We start from the raw sequence: 21,451 nt of genomic DNA on the forward strand, positions 1-21,451 counted from the left end.
AACTAAACATATCAACACTATTTATGGTTTACAAACCCATATATGAGCATGCTCATCTGACTGTCATTTGACTCATACCTTATGATCCCGCTGCCATTTTGCTGGATAGTCATGTTATTTTAGTTACTCCTGTTAGTGCCTATAGGTCAGCACCTGTGTGGTATGTAAAAGAGCTGAAACTGATACTATACCTTGTTCAGAAAAATTGCAGGGAGTGGCTAGAGGGCTCCTATGATAGCATATTTAAAAAGATGGATTCCTGGTATGACCTGGCTGACTAGTTCACAATGTCTACACACATATCTAATCTGAGGAGCAATACAGACATCATTAGAAATGTCTGCAGCACTACCCCATTGGTCTACTTCAATGTAGAAAGCATAAGGTATGACATCTAAGTCCAAGGAAGTCATTGTTTCACTGTATTCGGCATTCATTAGGCCTATCATAGATTCATAGGTTCACAGGTGTGTACTAGGCTAATGGCCCTGGAGCCTTTACAAGCCTAGCCCATAGGATTACCCTGCCATCATGCCACCCGACCTTAGTACCCAGTGCCTCTGTCGAGTGGAACCACTGGAGTGATCCCCAGGGTGAATTTTCTAATTCCCATCCACTTATCAAGATTTCTCTTGAAGAGGGCCAGTGAGGTGCTCTGTTTGACATTTATGAGAAGTCTATTCCATAGCACGGGCAGTCTCTGGGTTATGAAACTGTCCGTCTATCATGTTCTTTTTATTGTGGTAATGAGATTGAGGTCTCTGGAGCATGTGGTGCAGAGGGATTGAGATATCTTTAGCTGTAGCATTTCTAACAGAGCTGGGTCAGACATGGGTTTGTAAGTCAAGCAGAGATCGCCTCTAAGTAGGCGATATGAGACAGAGAATAGTTGGAGCTTTTTGAGTCTGTCCATATACAAGTGTGTAAGGCCTAGGATCCTCTTTGTGAGGTACTTTTGTGGCCTCTACAGTTGTTGCAGGTGTCTAGTGAGGTACATGTCAAATGGGGCATTGTACTCGATGACTGGCCTAATGAGGGAAGAGTACAGGGAGACAATGACATCAAATTCGATGGTTTACAGTGTGGTGTTGAAGGTGACTTTTTAGATATACACCTTACTGGTATGATAGATGGTTCCATATAAACTACTGTTCACCATAGGTTTGATGACATTAATCAATATTTACATGGTACAAGTTGCCATCCTGAACATACTATAAAAGCCTTACCTTATGGGGAAATAATCAGACTTTCCAGGCTTTGTAATAATACTTTAGATTTACAAACACAAATAAATCAAACTCTATCCATGTTCTTACATAGGGGTTATAGCGAAGTTATGATTAAGGATGCTATAAATAAAATTATTGGTATCAATATGAATACATATGCTCATGGACAGGTTGGAATTATTAAAAGACAGCAACCTAAGAATAGTGAAAAAATGTTCTTTGTGACTACATATAATAGGTTGAGTGACAAAATTTGGCAAATAGGGAAACTTCACTGGAAATTTTTACTAAGAGATGAAACTTTGAATACTATAATTCATGATATGCCCTATGTGGCTTATAAAAGAGGGCAGAATTTATGTGATAAATTGGTGTAATCTTATGTTATTTTACCTATTTTGGATATTCCTGTTTCTTTAAATAACAAAGGTACTAGACCTTGCAACCATTGTAATATATGTTGCAATATAGTTACTAGTTTTTGTAGAATAAACGGGAAACAATTTGTTACAAATGACATTTTCCATTGTGAAACAGAAGGTGTAGTGTACTGTCTGAGGTGTCCCTGCAACCTATTTTATATTGGTGAAACCAAGAGAAAATTTAAAACGAGGTTGTAGCAACATATTAGAGACAGTAAAAAAACAGAAACAGGAAAGTCCTATAGCAATGCATTTTTTGCATAGACATCATTGTGATTATATTTTGTTAGAGGCAACAATTTTAGAAAAAGTATTGGTTAGAATGGGGGGGGGGGTGAAAGATTAATTAAAACAAATTATTATACAAAGTAACTGTTTATTTTAAAATTTGACACCCTTACACAACGGATATTAACTGGAAATGTTTGCTTTAAATTTTTCAGTTATATAATTTTAATTGTTTTACTAATTGTTTAATTAATCAATTAGGAGTATATATATATATATATATATATATATATATATATATATATATATATATATATATATATATATATTTAGGGGAATGTTTTAGTGTGAATTTGTACTCTTTGAAGGCTGTTTTGGCTGAGGCGCAAAGTGCAATTAATCGTTTCTTTGGATCTGATTCCAGTGTTGCTTTTTATACAGGGAGACAATGACCTCCTTCTTCCTGGATGCAAAAGCCTTAGTAATGAGATATGCCACACAGAAGGACTTTTTGACCACAGTGGCAATGTGGTGGTCAAAAGAGAGGTTGCTGTCAACCTGTGTTCCCAGATCTCTTATAACATCTTCTGCATTCAGTGGACTACCATTGATGTGGTAATTCATGGGAACCAAGTATTTCCCAAAGGGGATGACGACACTTTTTTGGCATTGAGCTTAAGGCCATGGCTCTGACACCAGTCATTGGTCTCAGTGAGGCCTTTATGTAGGATGTCAACATCATTTGGGGAGTTAATAACAGCTCTCAATTTTCAATTGTCTGCGAACTTTGTCAGCCAGAGTCCCTTTGTGTTGGCCTGGACTTCAGAGAAGTAGATACCAAACAGGACAGGACCAAGGACCGAACCCTGTGGAACTCCACTTGTGACTGGTCGGCAGTCTGAATTGGAGTCAGCTACTTTCACACTGTGGGTTCTATCTATGAGCCAGTTTACAACCCATCTAGTGATATAGGGGTTGATGCCTAGCTTAGTGAGTTTTTCTATGATTCCTGAGTGGGGAACGGTATCAAAGGCCTTGGCCAGATCAAGGTAGGCTATATGAACCACCTTGCCTTCATCCACAGTTCTGGTGACTGACTGAAAAAAGTCGACCAAGTTGAGCAGGCATGATCCCACAAACTGTGTGGGACCAAGAGTTTGGAGATTCCCTATATCATTGTTTATTAGGTCCATGATGATGCATTCTGTAGCTTTGCATATCAGACTCATCAGGCTAATGGGGTGATAGTTCCCAGAGTCTGTAGTCACTCCTCCTTTGCGGAGAGGGACGACTGCAGTAGTGTGCCATTTGGTAGGGACAAAGTCTGAGGTGAGGCTGTGATTGAACAGGGCACACAGGTGAGGTGCCAGTTCATGCTATAGTTCATGTAGAACACAGCCAGGGATATTGTCGGGTCCCATAGAAGCTGTATTCTTGGCCTTGGACAGTGCTGTTTTAACATGTGCAGCAGTAATACTGGGTGCCTAGTGACTTATTGGTATTGTGATTGGTCCTTTGGGGGGAGGGATATAGTTGGCACTGAATCTGTCGGCCAGTATATTGGCAATATCTGTTGGCTCGGTATAGGAGGTACCATTGTGCAGTAGCTCAGTGCAAATCTTGGTACTGCCGTGGAGATTCTTTACATAACTATAGAAGGCCTTGGGGTTGTCTTTACTATCTGCTGAAATTCTGTTTTTATTGCTAGCTTTAGAGGATTTGATGAGGGATCTCAATTTTTTGTTGAGGCTGATAAGGGAGTTTTTCCAGTCTTGGGACTTCACCTTATTCCACATAAGTTTCCTCTTTCTGTTGTAGAGTTTGTTTATGGCAGGGAACCACCAGACTTGCTTTCTTTTTTTCTAGGAGAACACCTTGGTTCTACTGGGTATGGAGAGATCGATGCATTTGTGTACGTGTTCGTACAGTGCATTGGTGTATGATTTGGCAGTCATGCAATTATTCTCCACTTGCATGGGTGCTGTGAAGTTAGCCACCTCTGTTTTTAGGATCCCAAAGTTAGCTTTGGAGAAGTTTTTCATGATGATTACCTTTGTGTGTGTGGGGGGGTGGGTGGATTTCCAAGGTGATTAGTTTGTGGTCAGATCTAACCAGGGAGGAGTTGACTATTGGTGTAGAGCAATGGTCGCCCATGTTAGTAATGACCATGTCAAGGATGTTGCTACCTCTAGTGGGGGTAAGAATGAGCTGGTCCATGGCATTGGAATTAATGAATTCTAGGAAACGTTGGGAAAGTGCATTGGTACATGAGTAGCTTTCCCAATTAATGGAGGGTAATTGAAGTTGCCTAATATGAGAGTGTTAAGTTGGATGCTAATATTGTCCAGGGTGCTTAAGAACTTGGAGTATGAGTCTTAGGACATGGTTGTGGACTTGTAGCAGGCTAAGATCTGAATCGCTGTCTTACCCACTGTTAGCTGCACCTGAAGTATCTCTGATGCATTATGTTGGGCTACCAGTTTGGAGGCATGCACATCCTTTATGACTATAGAAACACCACCACCTTTGGAGCTTCAGTCAAAGTTCTGGGGCCAAAAGGTATGGAATTAGTTATAGACTGGTAGTGCAGGGGTGCTTTTTGCTGCCTTGATCCAGATCTCTGTTACAGCACAAATGCCGATATTCCCCATTTTAAGGAGTGCTTCAAGCAAGTGCATTTTGAGATTTAGACTTCTAGTATTGAGCAGCATGACCTTCAGATTGCATTTGTTTGTAGCTGTTATGATGGTAATTTGGTCTTTGGAACACAGCCTAAAAAAGGCACTATAGTGGTGGCAAGAGCCTTGGCCAGTATCCAGAAACCCAGGGGTGACAGATGCAGGCCATCTCTGTTAAAGCATTGAGGTCTGTCAATCATGTCATCCCAGGCAGACAAATGCTGGATCCCTTTAGAATGACACCAGAAACTTAGCCAATTGTTGAAATCAATCATTTTCTGCTTGTACTGTGGTATAATTCTGGGTGATGGTAGGATGCTGCTCAGGGCTACGGTCATACTCGCCCGGGCTACATAATCCAAGAGCTCCTCCATATTTCTTTTCATGTAGTCCAGGGAGGTACAGCTCAGGTCATTCACACCCACATGTACAATGACAGAGTCATATCTGTACCTGTTACTCATTGAGTACAGTACCCCCTTTGGTATGTACCTAACCAGGCATATCCAATAACTGGAATGTCCACAGAGGTTCCTCACTAAAAGAATACAGGGCATAAGTAAAATGTCTTATGCAGACTGCCTCAAGGCCCTATCCCTGTATTCAATCTCCTACAGGCTTTTGATGGGAGAGCTATGCCTGGCATACAGGGCATTGACAGACCCCACTCTGATGGACCTCCTGCATATCCACAAAACAAACAGCACCAGAATTACCCGTTCTAAAGACTTAAACCTTGCCTGTGATATAAATAGGACCGGCTGGAGAGATACGTATGTATCTCAGAGACTACGCCATCTATGGAACAGGCTCCCCATCCATGTGAGGCAGAGTTCCTCCTTAACCCAATTCAATTGCAACTTGGGCAACAGGATGGAAAACCAAGAATTCATCACTGGTTTGACACCTATGTCTCTAATGGACACAGGTAACCTGTAAATGGTTAATCTCCCAGGCCCATGCTTACACTTATCAAGGATATCAGAACTTGTCAAAGAATGGGGTGCATGGCTAGGCTTAAAAAGGCCCTTGTGGTCATTAGCCTAGTAAACACCTATGAACCTACAAGAAGTTAGATAATAGGACACTGGCAAGTAATGTAGCTATTTTTTCAACAAATGTCATCCTGCTGAATGCATATCAGTTAGTCATGCATGTGTTCTCTCTGTGGAGGTAGCTAATACCTCTTAACTGTATAAAGTTTTGTAGAATGTCCAGACTTTTTCTTTATATTTTTGGCCTGTTTGTCATGCGGTTTGTGTTTTTCCTGCTAAATCATTGAGGATTGAAGCAAGTAAATAATGACAAACATTTAAGTTTCAGAGCTTCATTTCCTTCAGAAAATGTGTGTTAAATCAAAACTTGTTATTCTAGCAGAAGCATACCTAGGGTGGGGCAAGAGGGGCAATGGCACTGTGTGCAAAGTGTTGGGTGGGTGCGATCAGCCACCCATCATCCAAATCATTCTTTAGTGCCATATCGGCTTTTAAAAGCTGGTACTGCATTTGCAGTCAGACATGAACATTGCAGTGGTCTGTGTTGGATCTAAACTGTAGCAACTGTTTGCTATATTTGTAGCAAGTAGTTTGCTACAGTTTAATACAAGTTTTTTTTTTTTTTTTTAATAAAAACATGAGCATCATAGTGCTCCATGCAAGCAGGGTACTTGAGCCGTGTAGCACTCTGTGCAGGTAGGGTATAAACTGTAGCAATTGTAGAAGTTTGCTACAGTTTAAAAGAAGAATTTTTTTTTTTTAATGTGTGTAAGCAGAGTTGGGGGCAGGGCATGGAACCAGAAACGGAATGGCTGGGCTGGGGGGTGTCATGCATCTGACCACAATAGCAAGAACAGTATTTTTTTGTTTGTTTGTTTGTTTTTTTCCTTTTCATAGGAAAGAGCTGGGAGGCATGGTTCTCACTGTAATAAGTCAAAGGATTTCAACTTATTACAGTGAAGTGTGTGTGTGTGTGTGTGTGTGTGTGTGTGTGTGTGTGTGTGTGTGTGTGTGTGTGTGTGTGTGTGTGTTTTGCTGTTTAATAGAAGAGCTAGAGCTAACTGATATGGCATGGATATGGATCTCACTATAATAAGCCGATGACTACATCACAGTAAAATTGTTTTTTTTCTTCTCTTTACTTGAAGTTGGAGCCAGCTATGATTCTGTATTCTAGCAACTCTCTAAGTTTGTTAGAACAATATTTAAACTCTCCACCTATTTTTGGACCTTTGAGCCTCCATTATGTTTAGTTTTGTTTAGATTTCTTGTGCTAAAAGACTAAGAGGTGTAGGGTAGCCTGCTGCGATTATATGTGTAAAGGTGTTACTATTACATGTCAAGGGGGCATTATGCAAATTACCCTTCTCTCATGATTTCTGCTTTTAGATGCTTTGGCACTGTGTCAGTAAAGCTATGCACAAGAGCACATACTAGCCTATCTACTGGGAAAAAAAACTGAGGCACATAATTCCATATCACCAGGCTGTATATCTTGTTCTGACTATTTGATCCTCTTCCTATCCCACTTCCTTTTACAGTGCATGAGAAATGTAAGTTCAATTACGTGGGCTGCTGCAAGAGGTAGTAATGACTGCTAGCACAGCAGGGTGTGTATGACTGGCATATGATCTACTGAGCACTATACTTCAGTTACAGATTCTACTATACTGCTCTTATGGCAACCATCCTATTGTGTCCTCAGTCTGCAGGTCAAGCAGAGGATGGAGGTGTATCATGGGCACTACCACTGCAGCCAGCCCCATGGTGAAAGGGATGGGAGTACATTGCCAAACAGGGGTGATGACCCCACTCATTTAGGCATCCCTGCCCCGTTACCAATTACAGCCTAGCCATGACTGCAGCAGATAGTGAGAGGAAGCTGTAGACTGCAAGTAGCTGGGCAGTCATGATTATTATACCAAATATTTTTTGAGACAATAGCAGATTGATTCAGTCAGTAGGTCCAAACCATAAGGCTAACAAAGGGTGCACAGGTCCATGCCATTGGCCACACAAATTCATTCATTCGGAAAGGTTTTGTGCAGTTTGCCCTGTTGGCCAAACAGCAGCTGACATGGCATCTGTTTAATGGGTGCTGCCTTATAGTTGGTGCATGATCCAACTCTTTACATCACCATCTGTCCCCCTTTGTACATTTATGTCCATTCCGTGTCACCCCAGTCTTATGTGTGCATGGCCACTTCTGTCTTTCTGTATTACATTATGAATTTGTGTTTTTCTCTGCAACCTTACTTTCCCCTCATTCCATAATCTGTTTTCCAGTTATCTATATTCCTCATACCTTCTTTTTATGAGAAAAGAGGGCTCTATCCCACCACATACAAATTATTATTCTGCTTTTCCACACCCCACCATGCATTCTGCTATGTGCTATCTATAAGTGTTTACCTCTGCTTTTTCTTATTATGCCTATGCTCTGCAGTCCTATACATCCAATTTCTACCTCATTTTTTGTGTGATGAAAATGGATACATTAATACCTCCATTTTAATCACTATGGAGTCATTGATTGTTATAACAATACTCTGCTTAAAACTGCTCTAACAAATGTGTCAAGTCTTCGATTTACATCTGTGAGCTACAAGATCAGTGTTACCACTTGTGTCAGAACTCCTATTTATAGCAATAGGCATGGTTCTCTTCTGCTCTGCACTGCCAGGTATGGGAATATACAACTTCTAACCCTTGCATATTCACATTGACCTGCACTACTAGGTACCACAGTGTATACACTAAGAGACATGTCAATATATTAGTTCAGTACATAAGAACTGCGTGTCACTCTGCACAGCAGTTCATTAACTGACCAGTTTACCACCATTATGTAGCAGCAGGACTGCTTGGTTTTACACAGTTAAATTCAGTGCATCACCTTACACATTTATAAGTAGTCTTATCATACTATATATCACATATAAGTAGTCTTATCATACTACACATAATATATAAGTAGTCTTATCACACTACATATTATATATATATATATATATATATATATATATATATATATATATATATATCAGTAATCTTATCATACTACACATCACACACACACACACACACACACATATATATATATATATATATATATATATATATATATATGTGTACTCCTATCATACTAAATATTATATATAAGTAGTCTCATACTACATATAATACACAAGTATTCTTATCATAGTACATATCCTATACATATATATATATATATATATATATAGTCTTATAATACTACATATTACATATATAAGTAGCCCTATTATACTACATATCATTTCATACTACATATCATACTACAAAATGACACTTATCTGTGCTGATGACTATCACTTCAGTGTCCAGCTTGTTCTATTTTTCAAGATATTGAAATGTATATGTCAGAATTTGGATAAAATATAACCTTGTCTATATATATATATATTTTTTTTTTTTTGTAGTATAATAGTGAAATAACAAGTTTGAATGTATTATTCTCATTATAAGCATTACTATTACTTTTTTTGCTACATGGCATTAATGCCTGTGCTTTTAAAATAGCATTTTTTTTTTCAGTTTACTATCAAAATCTCACACGTGCAACTTGCGAGTGCTCATATTTCTGACTCAAAATGTCGGAAATCAAATCTATGAACATAAACATGATCAAATGAGGTATTTCAGGAAAGCTGACATCTCAAGAATGTCGGCTTTAACGAAAATACTACACTTCCGGTCATGAGAAACAAACATTTTTGCAGTAGGGGGGCACGCCTACCTGCACCCCCCATACCACCTGCTACTTATATATACAAACTCTGAGATCGCACTACAGTGAGGGAAAGGGTACATTTTCCTGATTCCCACTATAGTGCGATCTGCATTCAAAATGTTGAATCCACAACAGCGAATGCTATTGTGCATTCGGTGTTGTGAGTTCAACATTTTTTGTGTTATTTTCAAATGTCAAACTAGGGCGTTCAGTTTTTTCCAATCCAGACGTAGTCCAAGCACCCATTTGATACTAAACTGTTTTTCTCAACTAATTTATTTCATTTTACTTTTTATCTTGATTTTTGTTTTTTCTTCTGAAAAGACTCGGAGCTCTAACCATGTATAAAGGCTAAAAGAAGTACAGGTCTTCATAGCAGTTGGGTATGAAGTAGTTAATAATAAAGCCATAATATTTATTTTGGCACTATATACAATGACAGTCATAGCAGTCCCTGAGACAAAGCATCACCTGACTTAGAAGGTTGAGCTTATATATGGTTCTAAAATCCTGAGATACATTTGGCTATGACATTTGTTCAGCTCTTCCTGAAATAATTTTATGTTCAGATATTCTGTCTTTGAACACAGATGTGTTTCTTTCAAATATTAAAAACACCATTGAAATAACCAAAAAAAAAAAAAAAAAAAAAAAATATATATATATATATATATATATATATATATATATATATATATATATATATATAGCTATTTGATTAATAAAAACACAGGTTCTGAGCAAAAAACATTCATTCTTAAAATATGAACTTTATGTTACCATTTTGTAGCTTTTAGGTAATATTTATCCCTTTTCTATAAAAAAGTGTGGTGTTTCATGTTTACATATATACATAGATAGAGATATTTTATGTTTAATTTTGCCTTTTATTACACTGAAAAATAAGAAGTTGTTATAGTGCAAAAATATTGCAAAAGAAAATTTGGCTAAATAATAAAACAGAGAAGTGATGCTAAAATCAGATTTTATCAAACTGGAAATAAAAACATAAGTAACAACGAGTACGCATTATAACCTATATATTTTTTCTATAACATTCCAGATACTGAGTGATCTGGCAAACAAAATATCTAAATGTGAATTAAGTAGTGCATTTCAGGCAGGCTGTTCTCTGGAAATATGGATGAAATTAAATGTAATCATAAGGGTTCTTAAGAAAAGATTTAACACATTCTACTGTTATGGATATTTTTAATTCAGAAACATTTCATTCCATTAACTTCTGCATTTCTCATGAGAAACTACTTGACACCTTAGCTATAAAATGTGGAATAAAAGAAAAACAAGACTAATTTGCACTGGTATTAGTTTCTTAACCATTAAAATTTAGAAATGTTCAGAATACGAAACCTGTCTTTTCACAGGCAGTGTGAAATACACAAACATTGCTTTGTAGTTACGCATTCATGATACCTCAAATACAAAATATGTGTACTATAATTATTAGATGCCATGGACTGTTATATTTTATGGTAACTTACACAATGGATCTCATTTTGCTGAGAGTGCTAAAAATGCATTGCTCTAAACCTCATTTGCCACTTTGCATTTTACTACAAAGTAAGTAAATCACAATAATGCTAAATGAAGGGCATTATGGGGGCTTAAACCCCCATGATCTCTTAATTAATTATTATTAATGCTATATCTTGACAGATTTCACAATAAACTGAACAAATATCAGTGCAGTGCTTCACTGTTTACAGTTTTAAGCTTAGTGACAATGATTATACCTACAAAATTCCCAATGGAAATAAATGCAGCGGGACAGTAGCCATGCTTGTAATGATTAAAGCTCTTAGTCCAGTAAAGCAACTGTCTGTTACAACTGTGAACACTTGTATTGTAAATTCCACAAATGTAGAAAACAGACTTTGATTCCAACACAAAAGCAGTGGATTACAAAACTCTGATATAGAGATTTAAAGTATTGTTGCCATTCTGTACTGCCATACCCCCTATAACACTGTTTACTAACTATGAGGTTACTGACCCTTACAGGAGGACGTACACTCCAAGGTTTGCTACCCTTTGGACCTGGCATACATTCCTCCTCATCTATTGTGATAGCTTTTCTAAGTTTGAGAATCACAGTTATGGTCCAAATATGCACAACAGGGAGCAGAATAATCTATTTTGAATTTGCAGCCCCAGATTTGACAGCTCAGCTGAGTTTTATTTTGGGGAAACATGGAATTGTATTCTTTTTAAGACTACATGACAAAAAACTTTCAGTTTCTTCACATATATTTTGGTCACATAAACAATAATATAAAATAACAAAATACAGAAGAATGAAATATAGAAAAAGTGGGTAGCATACCTCTGTTCTATGTACAAGTTGTTGAGTTCCATCATGGTTCATACGAAAGATTTCCAAAAATGGATCAGACTTGCTGAAGAAATCCTAGAAAACATATAGGACAACCCTTTATTTACTATTTAACTTGCATATGTCCATAATGACAAATATCATGGCTCACTGCTATTTTTGTCTATTTCAGATATTTATGATAGTTTGCTTGCATTTCCTATTAGCAACACAAGTTGTTTTTCTGTATGATTACATGAATGACACACATGGCTGCAATTGTTTTCTTCTTCCTAGTCTGCTTACTATTGTATCTTACCACATTGAATTCTGGAGATGTATATCAATTAAAAAAGATTCACCTATCACTTCATACATACATACATACATACATACAAATATTTCAAGCACAGGCATTAATATCCTTCTAGCCTGCCAATATACCAAAACAGTTGTTTCCATAATATGTCAACACACAGATATCATCACAAGAAAGGCAATGCTTAAAAATCAATGCTCATTTCTAAAATATGAAAATCAGGTATATATCAAAATAATGTAAAGTGTATCTATCGGGGAAATATATAGTGACAGATTTATTAAAGTTATGAAGAAATGTAGTTGTAAATCTTAATGTGACTTTTTCAGGATACATTGGTAGACTGAAGCTACCATGCAACAGAACCATAAAGAAAATATACCGCCTTGAAGTTTTAGAGGACAGAAGGAGTAATTGTACATCTTGCATTATAAGAATAAGTGTTTTGTCATAACTGTTGTAACTTCCCTATAAACAATCTTAAGAAAGTAAAAAAAAGACCACAAGGGGAATTTAATAAAGCCACATTTTTTTTCTGTGCAGGCATCGCTTCACGCTGCTTACATGGATGCAAACATTTTTAGATTCAGTAAGTACTGCTGAGTGGTGCACATGCACCCACCAACACAGAAATTTCCATGGCATGCAAATCGCCTCATAAGCAGGTGACTCTCATGGAAATGAGACAGGTAGAGGGATCCAGCAAGCAGATAGGCATCTCTTCAGACCTGTGTCAGTGTCCGTAGTGTACTTGGAAAAATTCCATGTACAGGAGTGCAGACAGACAAAAGGGGTTGTAAAAATGTAGAAATACCCTGAAAATGTAATACCACATACACATATGAGTGAAAGTAATATCCTGTATGTCAAAAAGATTAAAGTAAATAAGTTAAATTAATTTATTTTTTAATAATCTCAGCATGTTTGTGCAGGGCACTGCAGTTCACAAACATGCTTTACAGAAAAAACAAATGGAAAAAAAATAATATTATGTGACAGAAATGTATTACAGGACCTTGCGTGGAATTCCTACAATGGCACATTGGTGCTGTTGCTAACATTGTAGGGCTATGAAGACTGTAGTTTCCAGGCTGTGAGCATGGTTATCTATGCAAATGAGGTGGAGTTACTGAATAGAAGAAAGGAGTAATCGTGTCTGCATATCCCCTTCATGTAGGCTTAGACCCATGATGCTGTTTACACATGATGTAGCTGACATTGAGGAGGGTGTGTCCACTGACTTCTAAGCTCATTTCAGCTTATGTGCACGTGTTTGCATGGCGCGCCACCTGGCTCAGCATGTCCTTTCAGGGGGTCTGTCCACTAACTTCTAAGGTCTGTTTAGCTTTGCTGTGCATGTTTGCACAGCGCACTGCCATGCTGAGTGTGTCTGAAAACCAAATGTATTCAATTAGTTTTGACCCTTGTTTAAGCTAAAATAGGAACATTAAATTATGTTAATTACATTGTAGGCAATTGGCATGCATCATACTTAGCTAATTACACATTCTGCGCCTACAGCACAGCTCTATAAAGTATACATAAACTCTACATTCTGATTTTTCGCCAATACTTTGGACCATTGGAGTACAGACTTCAGAATTTTATCTGAGAGAATGCTAGGAGCTTCTGCAGGTCGGCTACATCTGTATGTGCTAGATGCTGAAGTCAGTGTTGCTGCTGCTGACAATAGGCGTAGACACTGAAGGAGAAGAGTGTTCAGGCCCCAGGTAACATTCCAGGAGCTACATGAGCTGGAGATGGTACAGTGCTACAGGGTGGACAGGGGCATACTACAAGAACTCACTGAGCTCTGCCACCCTCAACTCAGACCCAGAGCTAACAGAGGAGAACCCATCCCAGTGGAAACAAAGGTAAGTGTAGCTCTTAGGATACTAGCTACAGGTACTTCCCAAAGAAAAGCTGGGGACATGATGGGAGTCTCACAGACATCAGCATCCAGGGTACTGCACCAGTTCCTGGATGCCATGCTACCACATGCCAGTGAGCACATATATTTTCCCCTCACTGCTGAGGTGAGGGCCAGCAATATGCAACACTTCTACCATGTAGCACACTACCCTGAAGTACTGGGTGCCAAAGACTGCACTTGTGCATACATCAAGGCACCACCTGCAGAGTAGGGTAGGATCTACATCAATCTCAAGGGGTACTACTCCATCAACTGCTAAGTCATGATCAATGACCAGGGGATTATCATGAATGTTTGTGCTGGCAGCCCTGGCAGTTATCACTACTCCCATATATGGTATGCATCACAGCTGTCGAACAAAGCACAACAAAAGAACTCCACTGTGGTTAACTGTATCCGATAATAGTCCAACAAGGAAACACAATAAGCTAACAACCAGAAACATTCCCTAGATTTATTAAAATGAGTATCCACTTTTAAGAATAAGCAAAGCTTTCAGGTTACCCCTTCTTCATTGCTTTCATAAACAATTAAAAACACCCATTTAAATAATCAAACACATACACCATATGACACAGCCAACCAATAGAAAATAAGAATCAATAAATACTAAATTAATAAAACTAAAAATTTGTAACATTAATGTAACATTATTTTTTTTTTGTACAGGACAGGTTTCAAACTCACTGTATTGTTTAACCCAGGATATACATCTGCTTTTAGTCTCAAGATCCAAGAATATTCTATTTTCTCTAATATATTATTTATATTTCCTCTCCTGTTAGTTCTATATACTACCTTAATCACGCTAAACTTAAATGAATGCAATAAATCATTATCTGCCACATGTTTTGCTAGCACATTAGTCATAATGCCTCTCCTAATTTCTGACTTGTGTTCAATAATACAATCCTTCAACTTTCTATTACATTTTCACACATAGAAGGAAGCACATTTTACACAGGTAGCTAGATACACAATTTGCATAGTATTACAGTTGGCATAACAACTACTGCGGTGGTGGTGCTGCGGTAGCATTGTCGCCTCACAGTTAGACGTTGCCCGTTCGATTCTCAGTTAGAGCGTCTTCTGTGTGTCGACATGCATGAATGGGCGTTCCTTCGTTGAAGGGTGTGCGTTAGGCCCGGCAAGCCAGCATGTAATAATCTACTGCCAATCATTAGCGGACCGGAGTTCCGCTGTGGTGACCCCTAACCGGGAAAAGCTGAAAGAAACAAACAAACAGTTGGCATAACAACTGAAAACATATTGAGTTTTAGTTGTAGGATGAATGAAATGTATGTCAGTAAGGGCATCTCTACAACAACTACAATTAAGGTGTGGGTATGCCCCTTGCCTTAAGCTAACATTACTTTTCTTGGATCTCATATCTTTATAACATAACCTTCTTCTTAGATTTCTTCCATTCTTATAAGCAAAGCCAGGTTGTTCATTAAGGATCTGTCTAAGCTCAGGCATAGTTAAAAGTATATTCCAATTCTTCTGTATAATATTCTCTACTTCCCACATTCTATTATTATATGTAGTAACATATCTCAATTTATTATTTCCCCTTAAACTACCAGTTGTGCTTCATGCAGTATCATCCCTAAAGCTAAAGTGGGGGCCTGTCCTATCTGCCCTCCCTCCAATTACATCATTCATAATTTGCTGTACTATAACCTTATTGTATCCCCTATCAATGCATTCAGAGGCCATCTCACCCATTTGTTAAATGTATATCTGTTCATCCATATTCAGTCTACTAATTCTACTAAACTGACTTTTAATATTTCCTTTAGATGTATACAGAGCAAGCATACTGTGCCAATGATTGTATCTATTAGCATGTACAGATTTTTTATAAGCACTAGTCTGTATAACTTTCCTAAACTTATCCAGTTGTATTTCCAAATAAGTAATTCTTTCTGATGAACTAACCAGTTTGAACTGTAGGAAATTAGTTGTACTTTCTAGATACTTCACATAATTTTTGAGACTCTCCTCATCACCTTTCCATACCAAAAACAATCATCTACAAATCTCTTATAGAATAATACATTTGAACTGACATATTTATCAGCCTCAAGTAGAAATTTACTCTCCCACTAGTTCAAGACAAGGTTTGCATATGTATTTGCCATGGGAGTATCCATGGCAACTCCTGCAACCTGCAAGTATGCTATGGTTGTTCATCAAAAATAAATATATTATTAGTTAGTATAATCTCAATAATCTTACAGATGTTCGCAATCTACCTATTTGTCATGCCTGTCTCTGTATTCAAAAATTCACGTCTAGCCCCTATCCCATATTGGTTGGGAATAACCATAAATAAGGAGTTAATATCTAAAGTTGCAAACAAAAACTGACTATCATTATATTGACTATATCAGTCATACAACTTATGTAAAAACTCACTTGAGTCCTTAATATAACTCTTACAAAGTACTAAATGCTTACTCAAAGCTTGTTGAACATATAATAAGAGAGGCTCAGTAACCCATCCCCTCCCCGAGACTATAGGCCTCAGTGTGTGGGGGAGGGTTGGTTACTGATTTGTGTATCTTTGGTAAACCATATATGGACGGTATCACAGGACAAGGCACTGTAAAAAAATTTAACAGGTCTATGGAAATATCATCTCGCATCTGCATATCATATACCATCATATTAACATCAGTGATGCACTTTTTAACATGACAGAATTAAATTTTCTTAAAAGTTTTATCATCTGACAAAAACTCATACATCAGTTTCATATAATTATTTCTATCAAATAAAACAATAGCCCCTCCTTTGTCGGCCTGTTTGATAATCAAACCATACTTATTTTCTGGGTCTATATTAGATCACCGAACGCTTAAAACAGCGAATGGTGATTAATCGATCCTATGTAAGCGAACGCTTACAATGTCGAAGTGTCAGAACACTATGTTGTTCCAACAACATAAAAAAAAAAAATAAAAAACAATTTCAAACATTACATTAAGTGGGGGGCTTTGACCCCCCCCCCACATCCTCTGATGTGGGAGGCTGCATCCCCACCCCCCCCCTACTTAAATATACCAACTCTGAGACCGCACTACAGTGCTGAAAACAGCAAAGTACCGAAGCGGCTAAGCAAATTCTTTCCCAGGGAAAGAATTTGCTTAAAAGCCGCTGTGATAGTTTGCATTTTCAGCCTTTTATTTTCGACCAAGACGCATTTAAAAGAATGCATCTTCGGTCTTGTAATATAGACCCTTATTTTCTAACTCTTTCAATGCAGCAAACTTTTCAAAAATCAAATTATAAAATTTTAATGATTTTTTGGTTTCATATAACTGCCTAAGTTCAATTTCACATAAATCATGAAATGCTGTCATAACCGGGCAGCCAAAGGAATAAAAGTTATTGCCCTTTTATATACCCTATTATTTGATATAACAGAATCCTTAAAAATCATTTTCAAATTCAAATTCCTGGTAAACAACTTCAAGTGAGTCAATGCATCTGAGATATCATCAGTCCCACTTGATATAAATTGGAGCCTTTTATTTAAAACCCTAATGTCCTTTTCAGTTAAGATATAACTTGATAAGTTAACAATATTTTTTTATCTCAACAGTACCTATTTCTGGTGTACAAGCTGTTTTTTTTTATTTGTGGACTGTCATTCTTCCTCTTTACCGTTTTCAACCACTGTCTTGATCTTCCTCTGGAAACTGTCCTTGCTTTTACTTCTATTTTCTCAGGCAGTTTCACTACTAATGGTTTGAAAAGCTTGGAAAAATCCTCATTTGTTTGCAAATTTGAATTTGTTGAATTATTCTTCCCATTAAATGCTAACTCCAACAGCTTGCCCAGTACTCAAAGGCTGTTGATTGGCCAGCCCGCTTCCAGTGGGAAAGATCAAAGTAATCATTGTTGATTCATCTATTACAGTCATTGCTCCTTCCACAATGGCTGTGGCTCGAAACTGACTGCTTATTGGTGTTAAGCACTTCCTCATCAGTTTGTGTCTTTCGGCTTTTCCCAGTTAGGGGTCACTACAGCGGAACTCCGGTCCGCTAATGATTGGTAGTGGATTTTTACGTACCGGGTTACCAGCCCTGACGCACAACCTTCAATGAAGGCACGCCCCATTCACATATGCCTCCACACAGAAGATGCTCTAGCTGAAAATCGAACGGGACAACGTCTTGCTATGAGGCGACAACGCTACCGCAGCACCACCACCGTAGTAAGCACTTCCTCATCAGTAAAGGTGTCTAATTATGCTTGCTTATTCTTAAAAGTGGAAACTCATTTTAATAAACCTAAGGAATGTTTCTGGTTGTTCGTTTATTGTGTTGCCAGGCATCACAGCTGTACCAGGTGTTTGTTAGGGGGGCATCCCACACAGCCATTTACTGGGGGATGCTGTCTACGCACTGGAGCCATGGATGATGAGACCCATCAGAAATCCAAACACACCTACAGAAGAATGCTATAATGAGGCACATGCACAAACCAGGAACATTATAGTGAGTATGTTTGGGCTTCTGAAGTCATGGTTCCAATGCCTTGATGTATCTGGTGGAGCCTTGCAGTACTCTCTAGCCACATGTGCACATATGTTCACAGTATGTGCTATGCCACACAATCTGCTCCTGTGGAAACAGCTGCAGCAGGATCAGAAAGGGAAGGAATACAAAGCCCCCCACCAATGCCTAGGTCACCACAACCACAGTCACAGAAGGACTCAGAGGAGGAAACCTCTGATGATGTCCCTGTAGGCAGAAGTAGGTGTGCCAAGTATGCCCTGGCCTTGGCTAAGAGACAAAGCATAGCACATTCACTGACAACCTAGGGCCCTAGGGAATGACACCTTACTCCTACTCACATACATATATTAAAACTGATGCCAGGGAACCCACACAACATGCACCTATCCATGTATTGGCTGTGTATTGCTTGCATCAGGCAGAGTCAGCCCTGAACTGCAGTTCTATCAACTGCTGCATTTGCAAGGTCAGTCTCTAACCAACACACTACTTGTAAGGATTAATAATATGGTATTGTATGCATGGATCTGCTGCATTTATGCAAAGAAATATAGTAGACTATTTGAACAGAGGTAACATCCACATGGGACTACAGATACCCAGTCCACTAGTATGTGTTCCTTCATATTTACTAGGTCTCATGGTCGGAATATTCACTACATCAGTCAAGGGATATGTTAAACAGTTTGTCACATGATATTTTGACTACTGTGTATCCATGCAGAACATGTGGTGGTGTTCCCCACAACCAACACAGCAGTTTTCCCAAATAACTGCTTTAACAGTAAGCCATCAATGCACAATTGTGTGAGGAATGACTCCTCTCTGTCTATCAGCTTGTGTGGCTCAGTGAACTGGGGAAGTTAGCATAACTGATGGTTTAAATCTGGAAGTATTCACGTCTTTAGCATGTGAGGGATTACTATGCTGTTTTTTTTCACAGACAGTCAGTCTGTGTGTTGTGTAACATTATGAACCTCTGTCACATATTAATTACATCAGACAGCTGGAGAATGCCATGGACATTTTGAGTGAAGTGCAATATTGCAGAAACAGGGACAGATGTCATTGTCTGTAACACACCAAATCCCGGACTGGAGTACAGGTAGCTGTGGGCTGGAGTTAGTTTATAAGTACTGACGGTCCCACTAGGCATGCCCATACACTTAGTTAAACTGAGCGCAATTCTGTTGCCCCTTCATCAAAATAACTTGTTATGTATAGCCAAGTCTATACATACACACATATATATATATATATATATATATATATATGTGTGTGTGTGTGTGTGTGTGTGTGTATATATATATCCGTTTGTCACTATCTCTCTCACATACATAGTATTATCTATCTCTATGTATCTTCAAATAGATATATTCTTCTGTATAATATGCTCTACTTCCCACTTTCTATTATTATATGTAGTAACATATCTCAATTTATTATTTCCCCTTAAACTACCAGTTGTGCTTCGTGCAGTATCATCCCTAAAACTAAAGTGGGGGCCTGTCCTATCTGCCCTCCCTTCAATTACATCATTCACAATTTGCTGTACTATAACCTTATTGTATCCCCTATCAATTAATTCAGAGGCCATCTCACCCATTTGTCAAATGTATATCTGATCATCCATATTCAATCTACTAATTCTACTAAACTGACTTTTAATAATTCCTTTAGATGTATACAGAGCAAGCATACTGTGCCGATGAGTGTATCTATTAGCATGTACAGATTTTTTATAAGCACTAGTCTGTATAACTTTCCTAAACTTATCCAGTTATATTTCCAAATAAGTAATTCTTTCTGATGAACAAACCAGTTTGAAATGTAGGAAATTAGTTGTACTTTCTAGATACTTCACATAATTTTTGAGACTCTCCTCATCACCTTTCCATACCAAAAACAATCATCTACGAATCTCTTATAGAATAATACATTTGAAATTATATATTTATCAGCCTCAAGTAGAAATTTACTCTCCCACTGGTTCAAGACAAGGTTTGCATATGTATTTACCATGGGAGTACCCATGGCAACTCCTGCAATCTACAAGTATGCCATGGTTGCTCATCAAAAATAAATACATTATTAGTTAGTATAATCTCAATAATCTTACAGATGTTCTCAATCTGCCTAGTTGTCATGCCTGTCTCTGTATTCAAAAATTCACGTATAGCCCCTATCCCATATTGGCTGGGAATAACCATAAATAAAGAGTTAATATCTAAAGTTGCAAAGAAAAACTGACTATCATTATATTGACTATACCAGTCATACAGCTTATGTAAAAGCTCACTTTAGTCCTTAATATAACTCTTACAAAATACTAAATGCTTACTCAAAGCTTGTTGAACATATAATGAGAGAGGCTCAGTAAGCCATCCCCTCCCCGAGACTATAGGCCTCAGTGTGGGGGGAATGGTTGGTTACTGATTTGTGTATCTTTGGTAAACTATATATGGATGATATCACAGGACAAGGCACTGCAAAATAATTGAACAAGTCTATGGAAATATCATCTTGCATCTGCATATCATATACCATCATGTTAACATCAGTGATGCACTTTTTAACACGACAGAATTCAATTTTCTTAAAAGTTTTATCATCCGACAAAAACTCATATATAAGCTTCATATAATTATTCATATCAAATAAAACAATAGCCCCTCCTTTGTTGGCCTGTTTGATAAGCAAATCATACTTATTTTCTGGGTCTATGTTAGCTCAATGAACGGTTAAAACAGCGAATGGTGATTAATCAACCCTATGTAAGCAAAAGCTTACAATGTTGAAGTGTCAGAACACTATGTTGTTCCAACAAAATAAAAAAAAAAATAAAAAACAATTTCAAACATTACATTAAGTGGGGGGCTTTGACCCCCCACATCCCCTGATGTGGGGGGCTGCACCCCCACCCCCCCCTACTTAAATATACCAACTCTGAGACCGCACTACAGTGCCAAAAACAGCAAAGTACTGAAGCGGCTAAGCAAATTCTTTCCCAG

At 37.9% G+C, this 21,451-nt stretch overlaps 1 protein-coding gene across 1 annotated transcript in view; it reads right to left on the reverse strand.

Moving 5' to 3' along the window:
* The window catches only part of LOC122797654 (copine-4-like), a 1,365,845-nt gene that overhangs the window by 890,794 nt on the left and 453,600 nt on the right, over nucleotides 1–21,451 (reverse strand). Inside the window, exon 5 of the mRNA XM_044066195.1 lies at nucleotides 11,672–11,755. Coding sequence (XP_043922130.1) covers nucleotides 11,672–11,755 — 84 coding nt within the window. The remainder of the gene's footprint in view (nucleotides 1–11,671; nucleotides 11,756–21,451) is intronic.

The sequence above is a fragment of the Protopterus annectens genome, chromosome 3.part1 (assembly GCF_019279795.1).
Source record: "Protopterus annectens isolate FY-2018-M chromosome 3.part1, PAN1.0, whole genome shotgun sequence".
Lineage (NCBI taxonomy): Eukaryota > Metazoa > Chordata > Ceratodontiformes > Protopteridae > Protopterus > Protopterus annectens.